This window comes from Penicillium subrubescens (assembly GCF_028828155.1).
Source record: "Penicillium subrubescens strain IBT 31985 chromosome Unknown utg000005l_segment0_segment0, whole genome shotgun sequence".
NCBI lineage: Eukaryota > Fungi > Ascomycota > Eurotiomycetes > Eurotiales > Aspergillaceae > Penicillium > Penicillium subrubescens.
In genome coordinates, this window is record NW_026643155.1 from 2740961 (window position 1) to 2761138 (window position 20178).

Sequence of the window (20178 nt, forward strand, 5' to 3'; positions counted from 1 at the left end):
ACAGCATATTCGAGACCCAGTATCGACAGGAGGAAGTTTTGAAGCGCCTAATGGTCGCCTGGTAACCAATCAGATTATGGGCGAACCGGAAATGTGATATCAAGTGCAGGGCGCAGATGGCAGACTATATTTTGGGGCTCCTACTCCGCACTTTGAGTGGGACTCGAAAATTGAAACAAAGGGAGGCTCATGTATAAAGCACGCAGCCATCACACATCAAAAGTAAAGTGTCGTACAAAGAAACTCGTAAGAAGGAAAACCAATGTGGGCTGGACACAGACAGATCAAGATAAGTGACAAATAGGTTTAAAACTCCCAAAAAAGGTATCAGAGATTGGATCCGTGTGGTATAATGATACAAACAGAGGCGTCCAGGATATACGCCTGCAGATAATCAACAGAAAAACGCCAAAAAGAAGGCAAGCAGACAGTGGAGACTGTGTCTATGCAATGCCTTGGGACTCAATGCCGCCCATTGTCGAGTATGAGTACGGCAAGTCTACCAGGCCGTCAAGCAGCCAGTTCAGTGGGTCGAAGACCTCGTAGTTTGGTTCCATGAACCCGCTCGGGAGCCCAACGCTACTGCCTGGTGCTTGGACACCAAGGCTGGGCTGCGTTAGCATTGGCGCCGGTGCAAGGCTTGGATCACCACCAGAAATTCCAGGTGTGGACGACTGCGTGCGTGGCAGGCCAACGGAGGATGCGGCGGACGAATCAGCTGCGGAATCAGGGTTCGTCGGATTTTTGAGATATGCTGGAGACAGAAGTTAGTATGCACAGTGTCAAAAACGGCATAATGATGAACTGACCTTCAATATTACGGCCTTTAGTCCGCGTGTCTTCTCGCCATCGCCATACCGAGTCGAAAAGCAGAGACATGCTCATCCGGCACCGAACCTTCAGTCTCAAGGAATCATCCACATCGGTATTATTTCCAGCGGATCTCTGTGTTCCGCCTCCAAGTCTCCACATTTGGGCAAGCACTTCAGCCAGACGTTCAGGCAAATCATTGCTGGAAACCGACACGCCACGGACAGCCCAGATGGTGCGGTTGAATAGATTTTTTGTGTACTCCATATCAATATGAGACGAGAAAAAGCTTTTGCTCAGCTTGAGAAGAGTGCAGCCAGCTGCGACCATCATCTGGTATATGTAATAGGGTGTATATGAGAGCACCGGCCCAACTTCAGTTTCAAGATTCATGACAACCTCGAGGAACGATGTCGTTACGACATAAAGTGAAAGAAGGCGCTCGCGATAGTCTTTCTCTGAAGGCTCGTCGAAGAATGCAGACAGGTGCAAGTGAAGGTTTGAGGCACGCAAATACAGATTAGTTATCGCTAAATTCACTGTTAGTATAGAACCAAAGCAGTGGAGAAGGGGGTGGCCATACGATCGTTTTGCGCCTTCAGTTGTTCCTCAAGCTCATCAAAGTCACGCGAAAGGAAAGAAATCATCGTATGTCTTTCCTGGTCCGTAGTAAGCCCAACGGGGTCTCGCCGGTTGCTGTAAAGAGCTTTGGTGATTTTGTCACAGAACTTCTCAACCTCCAGCCTAGGCCTGATGTCTGCAGATAACTTAAAGTTGGGGTCCAATGAATCACTCGACAATGTCCAGTCATAGAGTGTAGAGGGGGGCTGGCCGTAACCGGTTGATACGCTAATGAAAAGATTAGAATGACGCTCGAGCCTAGATAGACCATGGACGAACCATACCGCTGCGCAACAATATTGCAAATAGCCCAGGTTTGCACCTTGTCCCTCAACTCCTCTTCAATAAGCTCCACTCGGAATTTACTAAAGTCTTGACTGTGCGAAGGGCGATGAAGACCAAGCTGCATGGCGACCTGGATCATCATTCCACAGAGCATGAATGTCGGGTCTGTAGAGGTACTGCTTGTCGGGAACGGCCATGAGCAGAGCAGACAGAGGGCCTTCACGACATGATAACTTTGGGGGATATCTGCCAATGTGCTCCACACAAGTCGCGTGACAGGCCCAGCAAGGGACGTCAACAGACCGGAATCACTTTGGTACCGTCTAGCCCCGACGCTGATGATTGTCCAGAAAAGAAGAGGCGAGGCGGTATAGTAGTCGTCGGGCGTCTGTGTCCGGTTAAGGAATGGAAGGAACGGATGGTAATAAGTGAAAAACCTATTGCTGTTAACAGCCCTATTTTTCGGGAAGCCTTCTCAGTATGCTGGAACCTACAGATTGAAAAGTTCTGTGACTTTCTCTGGCACAACCATCACATCTTCAATTCGCTTGAATTGATGATTGCCATTCCGCATATAGTTTGAGCCATCGAATCCCGAACGCAAATCAAGCAGCGACGCGACCGCTTCCTGCGAGCCCATGTACTGATCTGTCGACAAAGCTGAAGGTGTTTGGTAGACACCCGCAGGGCTGACTTGATTCGACTCTTGCTTCGGCGTCACTTGGCCTGCGGCTAGTTGTGGTTGTTGCGGGTAGGTGCCTGGGCCGGAATTTGCTGTAGCAATTTGCTTCCTGAGCTCAATGATCTCTCGTTCCATTTCCGCGTTGCGACTGCGCTTCCCAACTCGCTTAAAGTTGGACTCGATCTTGCAGTCAAGTTTTAGTCGACGACATCTGGAACAATCGGTCCAAGGGTCTTGAATGACATCGCATCGAAGCTATACGAAATGAACCGAACTTAGCACATGCATCGTTTGCGCGACCGGACCTAAACGAACGCCGCCACCTAGCTGCGTCGCATAGGGCGCATCAACTGCACGTACCTTTTGCTGACGACATTCGTTACAGGCGCGCTTTACAGGTTGGCGCCTCTTGTCATCGCCATTATCCTCCCCGTCGTCGATACTGCCCGGTGAACTATCCATCCCCGCAATAGTGACATTGCGCTTGCGACCGGGCACACTATCAGTAGCGCCCATAGAGGCAGAGGTATGATTGACACCCGCCATTACGGGACTTGTGGCCGCTGAATCATTATCAATTTTCGCGATGGAATCCGGGTCCTGGGTCTGCGACCCTCCGATTCCGTTCGATCGCCCAAAAGACGCCAGGCTGATGACGTTGCTGCACGCGGGACCAAGATGCCGAGGGACTGCGGGGAGAATTGCTTGTCGAAGGATGTACCGACAGCACGGTGAGATCTTTCCAATAGCGATTCTAATGCGTAATCACTTTTTTCAGCCCGAGTTGATCTTTTCGTTCTCCGCACAGGCCGTAGGATGCAGACTTCCGTTGCACCAGTGAGAATGACTCAGCGCGGGGGTCCTCACGTGACCGTCCCTTGAGGTTAGACCAGACCTCCTCTGATGTAATTATTAGTGTTTCAGGCAAGAATCAGGCACCAACACAGCCGGACTTGGCCTTAAGCTCCCCGGTGGACTCTCAAAGGCTGCACGTGACGTTTCCGCAACTTTCGCCAAGCCGGAAGGTACAAACGGCCGATAAGCGCCACCTCTGGCAAATGGTTATTCTAATGCCACATACTAAATCATACATCAAAACACCCGGATAGGTATTTCAGTCTGCTTTTCAATACACCTAAATCCCTCCTTGTCTCTTTCTATACCTCTCTCTACTCCTCTTTCTATACCTCTTTCTATACCTCTTTCTATACCTCTTTCTATACCTCTTTCTATACCTGTCTCTATACCTCTCTCTATACCTCTGTCAAGGGTGTTCCCTGCAGGACTTCGTACACGTACTGATGCCGAAGCCCCAGCGAACCTCCACCGAAAGCCTGAGGCACCAACACTTGGGAATAACCTCATGCCAGGGTATATCATAACACTATACCTCTTTCTATACCTCTTTCTATACCTCTTTCTATACCTCTTTCTATACCTCTCTCTATACCTCTCTCTATACCTCTCTCTATCCCCGCAAGCTGGCGAACACTATCTTCACAGATATTATCAACAATGTGACAGCTACGGAGTACTTGGAAATGGGCCAATCAGGGCAACGGAATCAAAAAGGGGAAATTGATATTGAATTGATTGATTGAGGAACATGAAATGAGGGTGCTCATGGGGGTTGAAATACCCATAAGCTTACACGATAACGGGGATCCTCGGATGTTACAAATCCGGAATGCCCAGTTGCAACATATTTGTGTTGGGCAGACATACTTTAGTGTTATCTTATGCATGCAGGTAGATGTCACTCTGCATGTTGCATGTTGTGATAAGAGCGCCGATCCATTCGGGTTGACAGATATTGTTCAGCAGGTCCGCCCGCTTGTGGTCCCTAAGTTTCCCCTTGCGCTTGGCCTCGAGTTCGGCAACCCTGGCCTGTAGTTCCTGGTCAAAGAGATCAGGATACTGGGCCGCGAGTTGCAGCAACATCTTCCGGAAGTTATTGCTTGTGATCGCACGATTAATCATGTGATCTTGGAGAATCCGGTAGGCCTTCTGTGGACGGGTTTGGCCAATCCGGTGGACTCGGCCAATTGCCTGCGTCTCGAGGTTGAAGTTAGGGGCCGGCTCCAAGAGAATAACAATGCTACAGCAGCCATAGAGATTCAGACCAGTTCCACCACAGTTGTAAGTCGTGTTCATTACCTGACATAGATTGTCAGGAGTAGTGAACTCTAGGACGGCGTCATTTCGCTCATCCTGGGACTTGGCAGCCGTGATAGAGACTGATCGAATCCCCAGGCGCCGAAGGACCATCTCAACCATCCAGCAGATAATCGGCTAGTGGGATATTATAAGGAAGCGAGGACGGGGACCCTTCTCAGGAGGTTCAAAGGCACCCTCAAGATCGAGGATCCGTAGGAGCTCTTTTAACCGAGGAGATTCAGTGATTAGGTAGTAGACCTGTTGGATAGAATCGAGTGGCCGAGGATTTAATCGACTCTTATATATCACACTCCAAAAGGCAGTAAAACCATAATCCGGGGCACCGATGAGCTTTGCGATGGCCTCACTAACGGTGTCTTTGCCGTCCACTCCTCGGAGAAAGTCATCTAGGAGTAGGTTAAACCCCAATAAAGCCAGTTGCCGCGTCACGTCGATGTTCTGGCGTCCTGCCGTCTGGTCCAGGTCATTGGCCCCATCATCCACTTCGCCGCTCGACGAAAGTGCTTGGATCAACGCGCGATAACGGGCGTTATGCTCAAGCTGATTCATGAGCCCGTATCGAACCTCCACGGTCATCACCTTGATGGGTGGAATCTCGGCACCGATAACAATCTCCTTCCTATCGAGCCCAATGATCTGATCTCCCATGCTCCGCATCATAATGCAGGCACGGAACAGGAAAGGGAAACAATCATGGCTGAGCGAGGGTGTGATGTTGCCATTGGGAACGAGCTTAACCAGCATAGCTGGGTTCACTAAGGCATAAGGGACCTTAGTGAATTCCCAAGGAAGAACCCGCTCTTCCGACCATGCCTTGTAAAGGCGCGCAAAGTCCCACATTTCATCTCCATCGAGGTCTGCCCGATGTGACGGGTCGGGCGTGGGAGAGAAGGGGCTCCGTCCTCCTTGTCAGGCTCGAGATAGCCGCCGAGAAGATTGAAATAGCCGTATAGATCGAGGATCCGATTCCACATGGGAGTGCCGGTCAGACCAATCACCGAGTTCCGCTGGAGCAGTGCCACAGATTGGTGTTGCCGAGTACGAATCGACTTTGCGTGCTGGCACAATCTCATAGAAATCAGGAGAAATATAGAGTGTTGAAGCTTTTTCGTCATGTGTGCAATCTGTTGATGTCAATCGTTGAATATCGTCGTCACGTGTACGTTCCGTCGCATTCTATCAAATCAGATAGCTCTCATGGGCTTATGCACCCACTTATGTTGACAGAGAGGTATAGAGAGGGGTATAGAGAGGGGTATAGAGAGGGGTATAGAGAGGGGTATAGAGAGGGGTATAGAGAGGGGTATAGAGAGAGGTATAGAAAGAGGTATAGAAAGAGGTATAGAAAGAGGTATAGAAAGAGATATAGAAAGAGGTATAGAAAGAGGTAAAGAAAGAGGTAAAGAAAGAGGTATAGAGAGGGGTATAGAGAGAGTGTCGGATTTACAGGGCCGGCATAAATCCTTCTGCGTGCACAAGCAAGCGAGTGTGCACGGTTGGTCAAATCAGTATACGATTAGCGAATAATCGTATAGGTCAGGTCGAAAGGTCGTACGATTCGGCTTAGAATCGGAAGTTAACTTATGATAGAAGAATGCTCCAACTTCATCACAATCATTAAACTTGATTCAACTAGCTATGGAAAACAGGCAATATTTATAACTTCATGAAATCGAGGCAATACGTCAGACTAGCACTCGTCAAGAATAACGTTCCAAACCAGTAGTCATAAGTGGTGCAGTATAATTGTGCTGACTGGAGGAACGTTGGCCACCCTCTTGCAAGTGGCGTTTTGTTAAATTTCGGCAGTAAAGTGAGATATAGGTATGTATAACAGGCTGAAATATTAGGCTACTACCAGGCGTTATACCAATACAGGGAGAGATATAGAAAGACATCTAGACATGATGGCGCGAGAAAAGGAAGCAGATAACAAATGTTAACGAATCTGCCTGGTTCAGTCATCAAGGAAAGCAGAGAACTGTCTAGAGAATAGGGAAGGACGGGCCTTTAAGGGCCTAAGCAATCAATCCGCGAGCTGGGTCTGGAACCTGCCATCGGGGAAATCCCAAATGGCTATTTCCTCCGCGGGGGGGGGGGGGAGATCTCCATCAAGAAAGAGATATAGAAAGAGGTCAGCAGACTAAATTACCTATTTCGAGAATGTTAATGCATGATCCAGAGGGTATTAGGCAGGTAGTCTTAAAGGCGGTAAGCCAAATGCCAGAGGTAGCGCTTATTGGCCACCGTGATCTAGTATAAAAATGAAGCTAACTCTCCGTAAGTTCTGATCCATGAAAGCTTCAACGAGCATTATAGGTCATACTGTTCAATTCAAATTCATTAACTTAATGTCTCTCACAGCTACACAGCTAAATTAAGTAAAGCAACAAGCAAAGTATATACGAGATCGGCCAACAACTAAGTAAGAAGCAAAGAGGACAGTGATCAAGGGTATTCATCATCATAGAAACATCCATCATAGCAACTCTCAAGTTTAACCTCCACCACCACCGCCGCAGCCTCCTCCTGATCCACCACCACCGCCGCAGCCTCCTCCCGATCCACCTCCACAGGCAGATCCAGATCCTGAACCAGCGCATCCAACGGCACCAGCGCCACCACAAGAGCCAGCCGCCACGGCGCCTCCACATGTTCCTGAGCAGCAGTTGCCCACCATACCGGCGCTGACATTCATGCAGCTCGGGTTGCAAGCATAAGAGTCCGAACTGATACCAGGGTCACACATATATGGACCGTAGTAAGGCACAATGATGGGATAGCCCCAAACATACGGGGCGTAGTAATATGGCTCGTAACCGCCATCCTTGCTCCTCTTCGCATCAGACCGGACGACACCGCGCTTCTCAGCGCGTCGAACGGCTTTCTCGTAGTTTCGGTGTAGCCGAATGCGCTGGAGCTGGCCGATACGGGGATCCTGGGCGGCAAGGGTCGCTGGTCGCACGGCGTTGTGAGCAGAAATATGTGGGTTCTTGTCCGGGTCGGAGGAGATATCTTGGCGATCGTGAAGGGTATCTGCATTCTCGCGGGCTCGTGAGGCGGAGCCAACGTTAAAGACGCGGTCGTATAGATCTGGGGCGCGAGTGGCCTCGCAGTACCAGCAGGTGCATTCGCTGTAGATGGCGCCGTCTGTGGCTCGGCGGTACATCTTGCTTGTCCATTCGAATGCTTCGGAGAGCTTGTTCTCGTCGACTTTGTCGTCGTGGTCAATGAATACACGGATCGAATAGGTCTTTACCCGGGTGCTATATTTGTAGTATCTTCTTGGTTGGAGCTGGTGCGTGTGCCAGGCGAGATCGACGTCTAAGGTGGGCACGGCCATTTTCGACGGGTTATCAAACATAATCTTGAAGAAGACTTCATACTTTTTGATCAGTCGGTCTGCAGTTTCCATGACCGTGGGCGAGTGCAGCCAGTCGATGTTGTCCATCTTCTGAACAAAGGTTCCCTGACGGATCACCGCACCGACGAGATCGAGTGCGAAGGGGCTGAAATTCTCCCAATAGTGCGACATCATGCGTCGGAAGTGCACTTTCTCGCCGGGCCGGACGGTGGAACCGTTGAGGAATCCACGGGCGTGCGCTCTTTTTATCACATTTCGATCGCGCAGCTTCGTTTCAAGCTCTTTGCGGAGGGCATCGATGTCCCTGCACCGATCTAGTCGAGGGTCGGTGAAAGCGAGCAGGTCCCTCCCCAATGTCTCCATCAGCAAACTTGGGAACAGCATCAATTGGTTGAGTAGCTTGGGCCTTCCTTTGAGAGGGCCTTCGGGGACGCCATTTATATTGTAGATACTCCCTGGCATTGGCCACTTATTCTCAAGTAGCTCGATCAGGTCGCTGCGGAACTTAGCGACTCTGAGGCGGTCATGATTGATGAAGCACTTGCAGTGCTTGCAGGTGGTCTCAAAGGACCGATCTGCAAAACCAGTGCTATCCTTGAAGGCTTCTTTCACTGACTCGCCAATGCCGCCTTCAGTCCAAAGGATAGTGTTGACTTGCGCGCAGCGTGGACATTTGAGATCCTTGCCTGGAGGATCATGGAGGTTATCCCACTTCATTCTGAGCTGTTTCTCAAACAGCTGTTTCGTTTTCTCGGGTACGGTGTACTCCAAGGTACGATCGTCGATGCAGGCATTTACGGCAGCAAAGGGAAATCCAGTTTTCCAAGTACTCATCTTGCCATACCGAATGCAATCTTCCATGAAGTTTCTCGGATTCAGCATGTGAGAGTGCCATACCATTAAAATATCTAGACTCTACTTGTTAGTTAATGTGACCACAAATAGGGAATCGCCTACTCACCAAGCGGGGGCATGGTTTCTACGCTCCATAGAACTTTGGTTTCGCACCTGAGGACATCTTCATAATTGTCCGCGGTCAAGTCCTGCATGGTTACATGCGATCGGGACACTGGGAGGCAAGCCGACCACCATTTCTGATACCGATCGGCTGCACGAGCCGTGTAGACAGCCCAACGCTTCTCGCGGATACGAACACGAGCCTCGTCGAGCGAATCGGGATACTTGTCGGCCTGAGAGTCAAAGAGACCAAAGAGACCGTCATTGTTCGAAACAAAGTCTCGCAGATCCGCAAGAACGGCAATGAACTTGAGATGCGCGACAACCTGGTCGGGACTCACGGTCTGAGTAGTCTCACTGACTGGCCCGTTTTTGAGGTCGAGCTGAGGCAGTTGGATTGGGACCTCTGGCTGGTTGTATGAAGGTGGCCGCTCCGGGCTCTCCTTAGAGTCCTTGTTGGAGCCCTCGATGCCATTCTCGGCATCCTTGAGGGGTGCGTTCTTGGACTTTTCCTCCGCGATCGACCCCATAGTTGTGATTTATAGAAGATTTACCTCTATTGAAGGAGATTATTGAAGCGAGGTAATTTGTGGTATGCCTGAAAACTGTGGACCGATATGATCGAATTAGATGATCTTGGAGAGGTGAAGAAGGGGTTTTATAAGTCAATGATCGAGGGGGCTGACGTCGGATCGGTGAGATAGAGAGAAATAGCCCCAACGCCCGAAGAAACTAACAACCCTGGCTCTACGAGATCAGCAGATCCTCGTACCAGTGGTTGTGGACTCGGAGATGATGAGACGACGTAAATGCAAAAGCAGCGCCCTGCATGGAGACCTGGGGCCAATAAACTATTCGCAATGTCGCCTCAGGCAGTGCAGCATCAGCAGAACAGTGACGCTAGAAGCCCACTAGAAATCTGCCTAGCTAAGCCTTGCGGGACAAAAGGTCAAGCTTCGCGAAAACGAATAGTCAATCCGCACTTGTCATTTGCCAATTGCGGGGGACTGTAGGTATGGTTGTACTGCCCGGTGCCCGAGGAGACCCCGCAGTCGACAACAAACCGTGGATCCAAGCGCGACCGCAGCAGTCATCTGAAAAAGGCATCACGTAGCGGCGGTGGATTCCGGATCGAATCAAGCTCAGTCGAACCGAGTGAGCTCTTGACGAAATGGACACGGTATCAACTTATCAAGACGTCGGGCGCAACGTGGCCCACCCTGTTGTGTTTGTTTGGCTGTTTCCCTCCGGTTGGCGGCAGCACTGCCTCGGTTTAGAGCAGCTTAGCTATGATCTGTATATCCCCGATTAGGAGCTGGTCATGATTGGTCAGGTTGCCAAGATGACCCCACAGTGTTGCCCCAAAGAACGTGGCGGTGGTTGTTGTACTGTTACTATACTTGGTAAGTGAACAATGAGGGATATCAATATTGTGTTCGTTGACAGGAAATCATTGTGAAAACTTCAGGAGACTCTCAAAAACAGACAAAAAAAATGTCGCAGTATGGCACTTTCCACATGCCGTTTTAGGTTGAGACTTCAAAGAATCTATATCGAGCTCTTTGCATTATACATTCTAGACTCTTTTTATGAGCATGAGACACGGGCAGCTTTTCAAAAAAATCTTCCGTGATGAGATTGAATGATAGACTAAAGAAGAAACCTAGGCCATCAAGATAAGCAGTTCAAAAGACATTTAGGAAGACCTCTCAAAGAACAGAAAGTTGAAGCATATTTGGGGGTATGGCGTATCATGCGAGAAACCCCGACTTTGATTTATTGTGCTGGGCCGAGAAAGTAGTCGTTTGCAAGTTTGATCGAGATATCGAGTATAATGTCATTGTCAGACTCGGATGAACGGGGCTTTGTTCTCAAATTAGAGCATGAGCTTTCATAGAAGCCCATCGATTTAATTACTTGACCCTTCACCTTCGAGAATAGGCTCCTCCCTTTGTGATAGGCTCCTCCCTTCGTAACTGGAAATTTCATTTTAAAAGAGCGAAGAAAATGTGAAAGTCCAGCCCGGATTGATAGACAAATTGTGTCGCTTCGGCGGAAAATTATCTGAAGAGGTTAAATAGGCCTTGATCTCCGCTGTTGTTGGTTGTTCAAATCCACTGGATAACACAAGCTACTTCATTCACACTGGAACTCCATCTAACATTGACTTCCTCTACCACTGACCAAGTTTTCTGACCTTAGCAATTCTCAATATGTCAGACAATCACGAGCCAATCCATACCGATTTTCAGGAGCATCTTGCCTGGGAGAAGATCGGGGCGGGAATTATCGACGGAGAGGAGAACGCGGTATTGAATATCATTTACGAGGTCTTCGCCCTGGTTGTGAGCCACATCCAGAAGATTGGCAAGACCCAAGATATCAGCGTCGATGGTGCTGTACAATTCATGCTCAAATCTAAGACGCAGCGCGACAGTTTGCGGACTGCTTTTGTTGCTCCCAAGTTCTTCAGCCGTTTACCTGCAAAAGTGCAGGTGTCTAAGAAACTCGTGCTCAAACAGGAGATGTATCGGCTCTTGGAGCGATATCAGAAACTTTTCAAGAAAACATACCTAGAATATGGATTGAGTCAACCGCAAGCACCTTCGAACGCTGGATTCGACTATCATCGAGCCACTGTCATTCCTAACGCTGATGTTCAGGTAATTCGAGCAGATCTAACCAAGTCGCCGCTTCCATTTAGACTCAGTGACCTCTACCCGATCAGGCGAACATTATAGATCGATCCCCTGAAGGAGATTGGATCAATGGGCCATCCATCTCACCCGCTCAATTTACCGTTCTACAGCAGCACCTACACGATGAAGGGGTCTTGGAGGATGGCGATAGCATGTGGTTGTGTCCCATGCCAATGCAGGAACTCAATGTCAAAAAAATTGAAAGCCCTCAACCCGGTGAGTCTCGCCTGATAAATTTTAACATTGCCCCTGTCGTTGACCGAATTATGTCTAAACACTACCCCAAACTTCGGTGTAGCTCTCCTGAATTCCTAAAGGGTGAAATGCCGCTGGCACGACCTAGTCTCACAATCATCATCCGATCCGACTCGGGCACTAGGGGCAACCTGCTTCCCACCAGCAGACAGCCAGATCTGTTACATCCTGGGGCTCCTGTCTACGTTCCTGAGGAGGGGCCCGAAGTTCTGTCTAGAAGAGGGCCGGCGTACCGGTTTTGTAGACGCAGAAGCCAGCTTGCCTGGTCGATTCAATATCTGGGTCAATCTACGGATGAGACAAGCAAAACATCAGGTCCTGGAGGAAGCCAAGTCGGGGAACTAGGTGGTCCCTGGACCTCAACGAATAGTTCTTGTCAACGTTCGCCATCATCCATACGGGCGTCCGGCTTCCGTCACTCGTGTTTATAACCCATTCTCTCCAGACGGGCATCGACAGAAGAGACTCAGGGTTGCGATGGAAAGTCCAATGCCACGATCCGATTCCGATTCCGATATTAGTCTTGGTGATGTCAGCATGGAGAGTTAGGTCTCGAAGAGTACAGCTACTAATCGTACAATTCAACAAGGCAATTAAGAGGAATGTCTTCAGCGTTTCCGAAAGACTGGAAATCTTTCTTTCCCAAGGTAAGATACTTGATTGCTTTTCTCTTGCAATACTTTTGTTCTCTCAAATAAGTTACCCTTGCTCAATGCTCACATGTTATAGATCTATTCTTTTAGATTAGATGCTTCAAGCCTGTATCATTAGTAGCACTGCATAGCACAAAGACAGCGGTCATTAACTTTCTTTACCTGAGACCTACTCCTTCAATCATGTCATTCCTCGTAAACCAGCTTTGGAGCAAGTAAGAGGTCTCGAAGCTCAAGAACGATGATTAGAAGTCGTCAACAGCAAAAGCCGCATTCCATTATTGTGGGTCACCGGCAATGTTCCGAATGATGACACATGTATACATAGCCCCCGTCTTTTGAAGCACTGCCATGGTGAGAGGTAAGTTGATGGAGATTCCCCCGGAGACCTCCATCGTATCTCCCTCTGGAATTTCCCAAATGGCCGATTTCAGGCCCAGCGCGCGGATTGATTGCTTGATCTCTGCGGCCTTTATAAGCCCTGCCCTTCCTTGTCTCATTTCCGGCTCTCTAGATAGTCCTCCTCAATAGTCGAGCCAGATTAACTCATTCTTCTTGTTCTTTGTTTCCTGTTTCCTTGCGTACTGGCGTACCGTGGCTGGAGAGTGATGTTGTGTTAAGGTCATCATCATCCAACGGCTTCAGGGTGGGCTATCCGTCGATCAAGAAAATTCCGGCATAGGAACATGGTTCCTCGACTAGCATCGAGTGTTCCGAGACCTGGTTGGCTTTCATCGCTTGTGCGTGCTTCGCCCATGCCTCGTTCTCCCCGATTAGCACATTCATTTCACCACGAATACCTTTTTTGGTTTGGGCCAAGGGATGATCCATTTGCTCGGTTTCAGCCTCCCTGAAGTAGCAATGTTTTCACCCGCAGCAAGAACCTCGGTAGCCATAAGATCCTTATCCGAGATATCGGGCGTCAGGATTATATCGGTCAGTTCGTACACAAGGTTTCTGTGAGGAACTCCTCTCTAACACTACGTTCTAATAAGGTCTTCTGCCCTGTTAGGCATCTATAGGGGTAGGTGGCTTAAGAGCGTAAGGGTCGATGCTCGCTCGACCTATATGCTCTGTGAGTATACGGACTGCCTCCTTACTGGCAAAAGTCCCTTGCGGGTTGTTCAGCGTGAACATAATCAAGTCCCGCTACTGCTCTCGTAGAGCGCCAAAGTAGTATTCGTCCAAGTCGGCAGCCCGATCTGTGGAAAAGCTAGCTTAAGCCAAGTCCCAATAGCCTCTCTTGCTATACAGGCCATATTAAGGAGAAATGGCTTCGGAAGACTGCAGATTATTGGGAAGCTTTCCTTTGCCAGAGTTAAGTTTCTTATGAAATAGAACCAACAGGCAAACTCCATGCAAACTGTCGTATAGATCGATATAGAGCGGCTCTTCAGTGACCTTCGACGAAGGGAATAACGACGGCACTACCTTCATAAATTAACAGGCGTACCAGAGCGTGTAGATGTTTCCCCTTTCGCCCGCAGTGAACTTGGTTTCTGCGTAGGGCTCTGACCGAGTTTCCTTGGCCGCGACTGAAGAATCCTCCGCAGCCAACTGAACGGCCGGAGAAGCCTTAGAAGTCAAAGGCTAGTCCGCGGAAACGAAAGACGCCAACAAAGGAGAGATCTAGAACGAGGTCAGCATAAACTAGTACAGTATTAGCCTTAGCCTATCAAAAATCCCAACTCGCCCTTGCCATTATTTTCAATGCATGCCAGATTATATTCAAGTATCTAGTGTAGATATCTAACGAGGGTATCACGGTCTTTCAAGTCAGACACATGCAAAACAAAAACTACATGACAATACACTTATTTCGACGCTTCCGGCTCCGTTCCCGGATAGTATGTTCGTTCCAATCCTCAATACGCCTCCGCCACTCCTCATTCGCAGGTGGCGGCAAGCTATTAGGCTCCGTCGATACCCGCCGGCGGAATGATCTCTGTCTTGCAGGGATCTGCGCCTCTTCATCTTCCTCTGTCAGATCCAAGGCATTGCCCGACGGTTGGGGTATATGCAGCAAATTGGGGGAAGACACGGAGTAAGAGAGGTAGTCTTCGCCTAGTAGGGTTGCTCCCAGAGTGGCTTGGCTTTGCCGGGTGGGTTGTTCGGCTGGGTGGAGGGTTAAAGTTGGGAGGGGTTGAAGAGAGCGGAGGTGGTTGGTAGCGACCGGGAGATTGGGCATGGTTGCGTTTCTTATATCGGACCGAGCGGGCCAGGCATGATTATTCTGGGCTGTTATGTCGTGGTTGGTGAGATCGTGGTTGGTGAGATGTCGATGTGGTATGTGAGGTACTTGCGGTATATCTGGATGGGCTCGCTCCAAGCCAGGGGCTTCTCCAGCAGCGGTGGAGGAGTCTCTTCTACCCCTGCCAGAGCGTCTATTGGTCGTAATTGAACCGAGTCTTTGGAGGAAAGCAGATTGCGGACGAGGACGATCTGATGGGGTTGGCCTCGCCACGCGAGCCGTTTGTGCTCGCTGGACTGGTTGAGCGGTTCCATTCGCGTGATTCTGAGCATTTGCAGACCTGCTCGGAAGAAGTGTATTCTGCAGATCTTCGGGCAGAGGTTGGTCGGCATCGCGAGTGTAAGGCGGTGGCGGTGGCATCCAGTTATCTGCGTCGCTCTCATGTGGAATTTGACGACGACCAGAAGTATCCCGATATCGTGGATCATAACGTCCTCGTGTAGATGCCGCGGCTGTAGCAGCCCGGTGAAGGGTGTCCTGGGAACGAGGTAGTGTATTATCATATGGGATTTCGACCACCTCGCCCCGAGCCGGCCCCTCTGGAGACGTTGCAAGAGATAGACTATTTCGACGAAGAAGTGAGAGTCCATGCTGACTTGCAGTGCGACGAGTTTCTCGAGTGGGTGCCCGTGATGGCCGGTGGACAAGGCCCGTCAGGGACGTCGGATCAGTATCTCCACGCTGCAAGCGGGTGCGTCGCCTTTCCAACTCGACTTCAGTGTCTAATGAAGAGTCCGGCTCCATGAGCGTCATGGGCACGGCCTCTCCTACTTCAATGTCTAACTCGGTCTCCTCGCCGTTCGTAGTTGATCTTTCAAAATCCAAAACGAGGATCCTTCCGCCGTCCACAGGGATATCTTCTTCACCCAGTACTTGTGGGCGCACACCACCAGGCGCCACAGTGACGAGTCGACGTCTTGGTTGGCTTGAAGCAGTACTTCGTACCCAGCGAGCGGATGTGATTCCATTCATATCAGTGATCCGCCGGCCACGAATCAGAGCTTTCTTGGGCTGCTGAATGACCTTCTCTAGCTGAGCCCGATTATCGCGAGGCACCAACTGTCCCTCACTATGATGATTCCCACAGAAATGAGAGTCATTGGCATCTTGTCCCTCAGGAATCGGCGGAGTCACGTCAAGACTCGCAGGAATTCCATACACCCATACCTCAGAGTCTTGAAATCCTAAAGCAACGAGTTCTCCGGCAGTATCTGTAGACGGGAGCATCATGGGCAGTGTTTCTCGCAATTCATCGGCCAAGAATGGGCTAGCAAAGTATACACCGCCGGTATTAACGGCATTGACTTTGATTGCTCGGAAGGCTGCCAGGGCGCTGTCGTAACCAATTATCCAGCTATCATCTGCTTCCTCGTGACCATTTATGAGGCAGGCGTGAGTAAATTCGGGTGTGGTTTCCGGGAACAGAATTTGTGTTGTCCACATGCGCATTTGAAGCTCCTGTGGCGATACATCGATGCCAATGTCCGTGTAGAAGGGAGCTGTTATGGTGACAATGCCACCTTGATCATTGTCAACGGGCGATCCAAGCAACATGGTACCATCTCTGGAGAAAGATAGTGCATCAACACGGGGACAACGCGCAGCACGGCGTTCTGTCGACATAACCTCTTCCCCAACAGCATAGACCTCAATGCAGTCCTCAAATGATAACGCTAGGACACTCCCCATAGGCGAGAAAATCAAATCCCTGGGGGCATCATTCAGGGTAATCGTTTGGAAATGCTTGACCTCATTGTTCGACAGTTGGTAAATCTGGACCCTGTGCGTCGAGGACAGAACGGCGAGAAGGGAGCCATCGTCCTGAATTGTCGCCCCCAAAGGCCGCCGGCGAGTCTGTAATTCGTATTTTACAGCAACTGGTTCGGAGGCCACATCTAGCACAACAATTCGAGACGAGCTGATACAGAGAACCATGTGACCATATGCCGAGAACGAGAAACGGAACACCTCGCCTTGGGGAAACGCGGTGGATGAGCTCATCGAACTTGATATTAATCGAACCAGAGTGCGACAAGGCCGCAGAAAAACATCAAAGGCATTGCGCCTTATTTCCTCTAAGAATTGGTGTTTGAGGTCTTGCAGACTGTCGGTCTCGCTCGGCGCGGGGGTTGCCCCTCTCGTCCATGTGAAAGACGGACATTGCGATAAATGGTAAGCATACAGAGCCGGAGACTCTGATACTTTCCTCCATTGTCGATTTAGTAGAGCCAGCGATGCAAAGACGTTGGCATCGGCGGCATAAAGAATGCTACGCGGGGCCGTGTTAGGCGCGTTGAATGCCACATGGCCTTGGGGAAATTCGGGAGGGAAAGAGTGTAGAATCCAACAAGGAACAGCCCACTTACCGTTCAATTACATTGGGAGGCAGCCGATCAAAGGCGCCAGTCTCTCGATGTATGGAGGCCTCCTCCTCCATGATCACCAACGGTTCCCGACATGCGGAATTGGCGCTGGCAGCCAAGTTGGAGATGCCTCTTTGGAGAAAGAGTGGCTGTGCTCCGCCCCCCCTAACCTCCTCCTCCTTCCACTTGATGCGATCCGCCCGACTGTACCATAAATAGCGCCAGGGCACGTGGTGATGAGTCAGCATTCCCCGCATTCAGCTTAGTCTCGTTTCTTTTTTCTCTGTGGATTCTGCCCTTTTTGACCAAGTTCAATCGGAGGGTCGGAGGGTGCAATATTGGTTCCCGTCTTCTCCAACACCTTCATTCTCTACCCCCGCCAAACACTCAATTAGTACCACACTGGTAGCGTGAGAATGTGGTATCTACAGAGCGCACCATGAAGTGTAATGCGCCCTGACCCACGGTTGTGCTAACGTCCCTCGATTGTGCTCTATGCTCGTCGCATTCGGCCGGGTTGTACCCCTCACTTTACTCAACTGAGATCGGCCGACTCCGAAAAGTCCCCGGGATCTTTTCCCCAGACCGTTTTCCACGCGCACCCCTCCCCAATTCCACCCCCATATCCTGTCGGCACCTCGTTCTCGGGTTTGCGCATCATGTCGCCTGCAACCCTTCAGGTCAATCCTTCTTCGAAGCTGCCATCGCCCGGGTTCAACGCCGGTGCGCGACCATACCGATCGCACAAGGTCCGCGCCTGTGACCTGTGTCGCAAGCGCAAGTCCCGATGCACGGTCGATATCCCGGGCCAATCCTGCCTCCTATGTCGCGTACAGGGGGCAGACTGTCACTACCAAGAGGAGCCCAATCCGGACTCCTCGGTGTTGAGCACAACGGAAACCAAGCCGTGGTCGGGAGGGCCGCCGGCCGAACCCGTGTCGGGGCAGAAGCGCAAGCGCAGCCCTGATCGGATTGACCGGATGCCCGTTTCGCGTCAGTCAACCAATGGACCAAGTCCGCAAGGGACAACTTCCTCTGGTCGCCGTGGAAGTGATGCGCGGCGGAAAGATGACGACCCGCACAATGAGTCAGTCCTGATTGTCGGGCCTATGGTTGCGGAGGATGCGCAAGTCATTGAGCAGCATATGCCCCCTGAGCGGTCCTTGTCTGAGGAACCGAATAGCCACCCATACAATATCTACTCGAGTGATCCCCGGAAGCCTGTTCTCTATACCACTATCTCGCGGCGGAGGAAGGGAATGCGCCGGGGAGTTCCGCCTGGTGAAAATCAGAGGGAGATTCTGGAGCAGATCCTAGGACCTTTCAAACACGACCTTGTCAGACTGTAAGGACTTTGACGACAGACAAATTGATGTTTCTCTGCTAATTGCGTTGCCTCCCACAGCTTCATCGACCGATTCAACGTCGCATTCCCGATTTTTGACGGCGAACAGTTCTGGGAGTCTTATATCACAGAAGGATTAGAGGATCCCCCGGCCTCGTTGATCTGTCAAGTATATTCAATGTCTCTCGTATATTGGAAACACACCCAGAAGCTATCATGCCATCCGAAGCCCGACGTTCGATACGCGGTCAACATGACAGTGGCTGCTTTGCACGAGGAGTTTTCTGCGCCTGGACTTTCCACAATTAGCGCGGCGTTGATTGACTTGACGGGAAGGCCTATCTTCTCCATGACCGGAAATGCCATCAGTTGTGGACGGATGTGCTCTTTGGCCAACTGTCTCGGTCTCAACCGTGATCCGAGCCATTGGAAGCTTTCGCAACAGGAGAAAGATCAGCGCGTACGACTCTGGTGGGGTGTCGTAATTCATGATCGCTGGTAAGCCACATTCCTCAACCATCTACCGCCAATGATGATATTATGCTCACACGTTCCACAGGGGAAGCTTTGGTCACGGTGTACCGCCACAGATCGCCAAAACACAATACGATGTACCCTTGCCAACTGTTGATAGCCTGGTTCCTCCAAATCTTCGCACCACCGAACGTGTGAGGGCCGCCCACTGCCATATCTTCTTGTGCAAGTTGACCGAGATTCTTGGAGAGCTGTTGCCTTTGGTCTACGGCTTGCAGGCCAAACCGGCACGCGAAAGCTCCAAGAAGATTCGACAAATTCGGACGGATCTGGATATGTGGGAAGACTCTCTTCCCGAGTGGTTGAGATCACCAGTGAATAACCGCGGCGAGCAATTGTCTGCTTCCAGCAGCTTGCAGCTTGCGTTTTTGGCAGTCAAGATGCTGGTTAGCAGAGTGGAATTGAATGTATGATTCTTTCCATAAAAGATACCCCGTGAACCGTTTACTGACTCGTGAACTATAGGAGGTCAACAACGCAGAGACCGACAACCCCGAGGCTCGTCGCTACTTCCAAACCGAATGCCGCAGGTCCGCAGAAGAGATCGTGCGCTTCATCACCTCCCTACGAAAAGACAACTTCAAAGAATTCTGGCTTCCTTGTATGTACTCATGACTTCGCGTCTTTTTATCCCGTGTGACCAACTCTAACAATTCCCAAAGACAGCGCCTTCCATCTCACCTCCACAGCCACCCTCTTGGTCCGCTGCGCCCTCGAAACAAATGACGCCGAAGTAGCACGCTCCTGTCTCACAAATGTCGAAACCCTGCGCAACGTGCTCCGCCGCGTTCGAGAAGAAGAAGACTGGGATGTAGCAGATATGTGCCTAGATCACTGCGAACGAATCATGCACCGACTGCCCGGTACAGGTGCTACCATCGACCAACCGCTTACTGCGGCGGCAATGGTTGATAATGGGCTGGTCAACCCAGCTGCGATTTCGCTGCCTGAGACACAAACCAACAATGATATTGTGGATGACATGATGTCGATTTCGAATACTTTTGGTACCATGGATGGTTTCCCCTTCGATATGACGGGTATCTGGGATGTTTCCGTCTTCCAAGATGTAAATCTGCATGATGGATGAGAGAACATACATGTACATGAAGGTGTCCTTTCTTTTTCTTGGCTTGTTCATACTGCTGGTCCGTTTGTAGTTTTTTTTTTTTTTTTCTGGT

The 20178-nt window shown here is 50.3% G+C and overlaps 6 protein-coding genes across 6 annotated transcripts; 2 read left to right on the plus strand and 4 right to left on the minus strand.

The window, feature by feature from the left end:
* Nucleotides 1–78: 78 nt before the first annotated feature.
* On the minus strand, nucleotides 79–3201 carry N7473_007512 (putative C6 transcription factor (Leu3)). The gene is made up of 6 exons (XM_057153452.1): nucleotides 2759–3201; nucleotides 2211–2653; nucleotides 1716–2153; nucleotides 1394–1659; nucleotides 810–1340; nucleotides 79–754 (listed from the first exon to the last, which is right to left on the minus strand). The coding sequence occupies exons 1-6, from the start codon at nucleotides 2942–2944 to the stop codon at nucleotides 444–446; spliced, it is 2175 nt and encodes a 724-aa protein (XP_057007790.1). The 5' UTR covers nucleotides 2945–3201; the 3' UTR covers nucleotides 79–443.
* Nucleotides 3202–4690: 1489 nt separating this feature from the next.
* Nucleotides 4691–5416, minus strand: N7473_007513 (uncharacterized protein; the record flags this gene model as incomplete). Its single annotated transcript, XM_057153453.1, has 1 exon — nucleotides 4691–5416. One exon carries the CDS (start codon nucleotides 5414–5416, stop codon nucleotides 4691–4693), a length of 726 nt encoding a protein of 241 aa, XP_057007791.1.
* Nucleotides 5417–7073: 1657 nt separating this feature from the next.
* N7473_007514 (uncharacterized protein) lies at nucleotides 7074–9427 on the minus strand (the record flags this gene model as incomplete). The annotated part of the gene is made up of 2 exons (XM_057153454.1): nucleotides 7074–8848; nucleotides 8902–9427. 2 exons carry the CDS (start codon nucleotides 9425–9427, stop codon nucleotides 7074–7076), a joined length of 2301 nt encoding a protein of 766 aa, XP_057007792.1.
* A 1683-nt stretch (nucleotides 9428–11110) lies between these two features.
* On the plus strand, nucleotides 11111–12196 carry N7473_007515 (uncharacterized protein; the record flags this gene model as incomplete). The annotated part of the gene is made up of 3 exons (XM_057153455.1): nucleotides 11111–11560; nucleotides 11626–11812; nucleotides 11940–12196. The coding sequence occupies 3 exons, from the start codon at nucleotides 11111–11113 to the stop codon at nucleotides 12194–12196; spliced, it is 894 nt and encodes a 297-aa protein (XP_057007793.1).
* A 2106-nt stretch (nucleotides 12197–14302) lies between these two features.
* Nucleotides 14303–17779, minus strand: N7473_007516 (F-box domain protein; the record flags this gene model as incomplete). The annotated part of the gene is made up of 3 exons (XM_057153456.1): nucleotides 14303–17024; nucleotides 17122–17322; nucleotides 17721–17779. 3 exons carry the CDS (start codon nucleotides 17777–17779, stop codon nucleotides 14303–14305), a joined length of 2982 nt encoding a protein of 993 aa, XP_057007794.1.
* Nucleotides 17778–20087, plus strand: N7473_007517 (putative C6 transcription factor; the record flags this gene model as incomplete). The annotated part of the gene is made up of 5 exons (XM_057153457.1): nucleotides 17778–18463; nucleotides 18524–18961; nucleotides 19023–19404; nucleotides 19463–19598; nucleotides 19660–20087. 5 exons carry the CDS (start codon nucleotides 17778–17780, stop codon nucleotides 20085–20087), a joined length of 2070 nt encoding a protein of 689 aa, XP_057007795.1.
* Between the last annotated feature and the right edge of the window lie 91 nt (nucleotides 20088–20178).

Bases quoted from the DNA above. Each gene is read 5' to 3' on its own strand.
- N7473_007512 (XM_057153452.1), bottom strand. From the start codon at position 2,944: ATGGCGGGTGTCAATCATACCTCTGCCTCTATGGGCGCTACTGATAGT. The intron at 1,660-1,715 runs GTATGGTTCGTC...TCTTTTCATTAG, and splicing joins TGCAATATTGTTGCGCAGCG to CGTATCAACCGGTTACGGCC. The intron at 1,341-1,393 runs GTATGGCCACCC...CAGTGAATTTAG, and splicing joins ACTGAAGGCGCAAAACGATC to CGATAACTAATCTGTATTTG.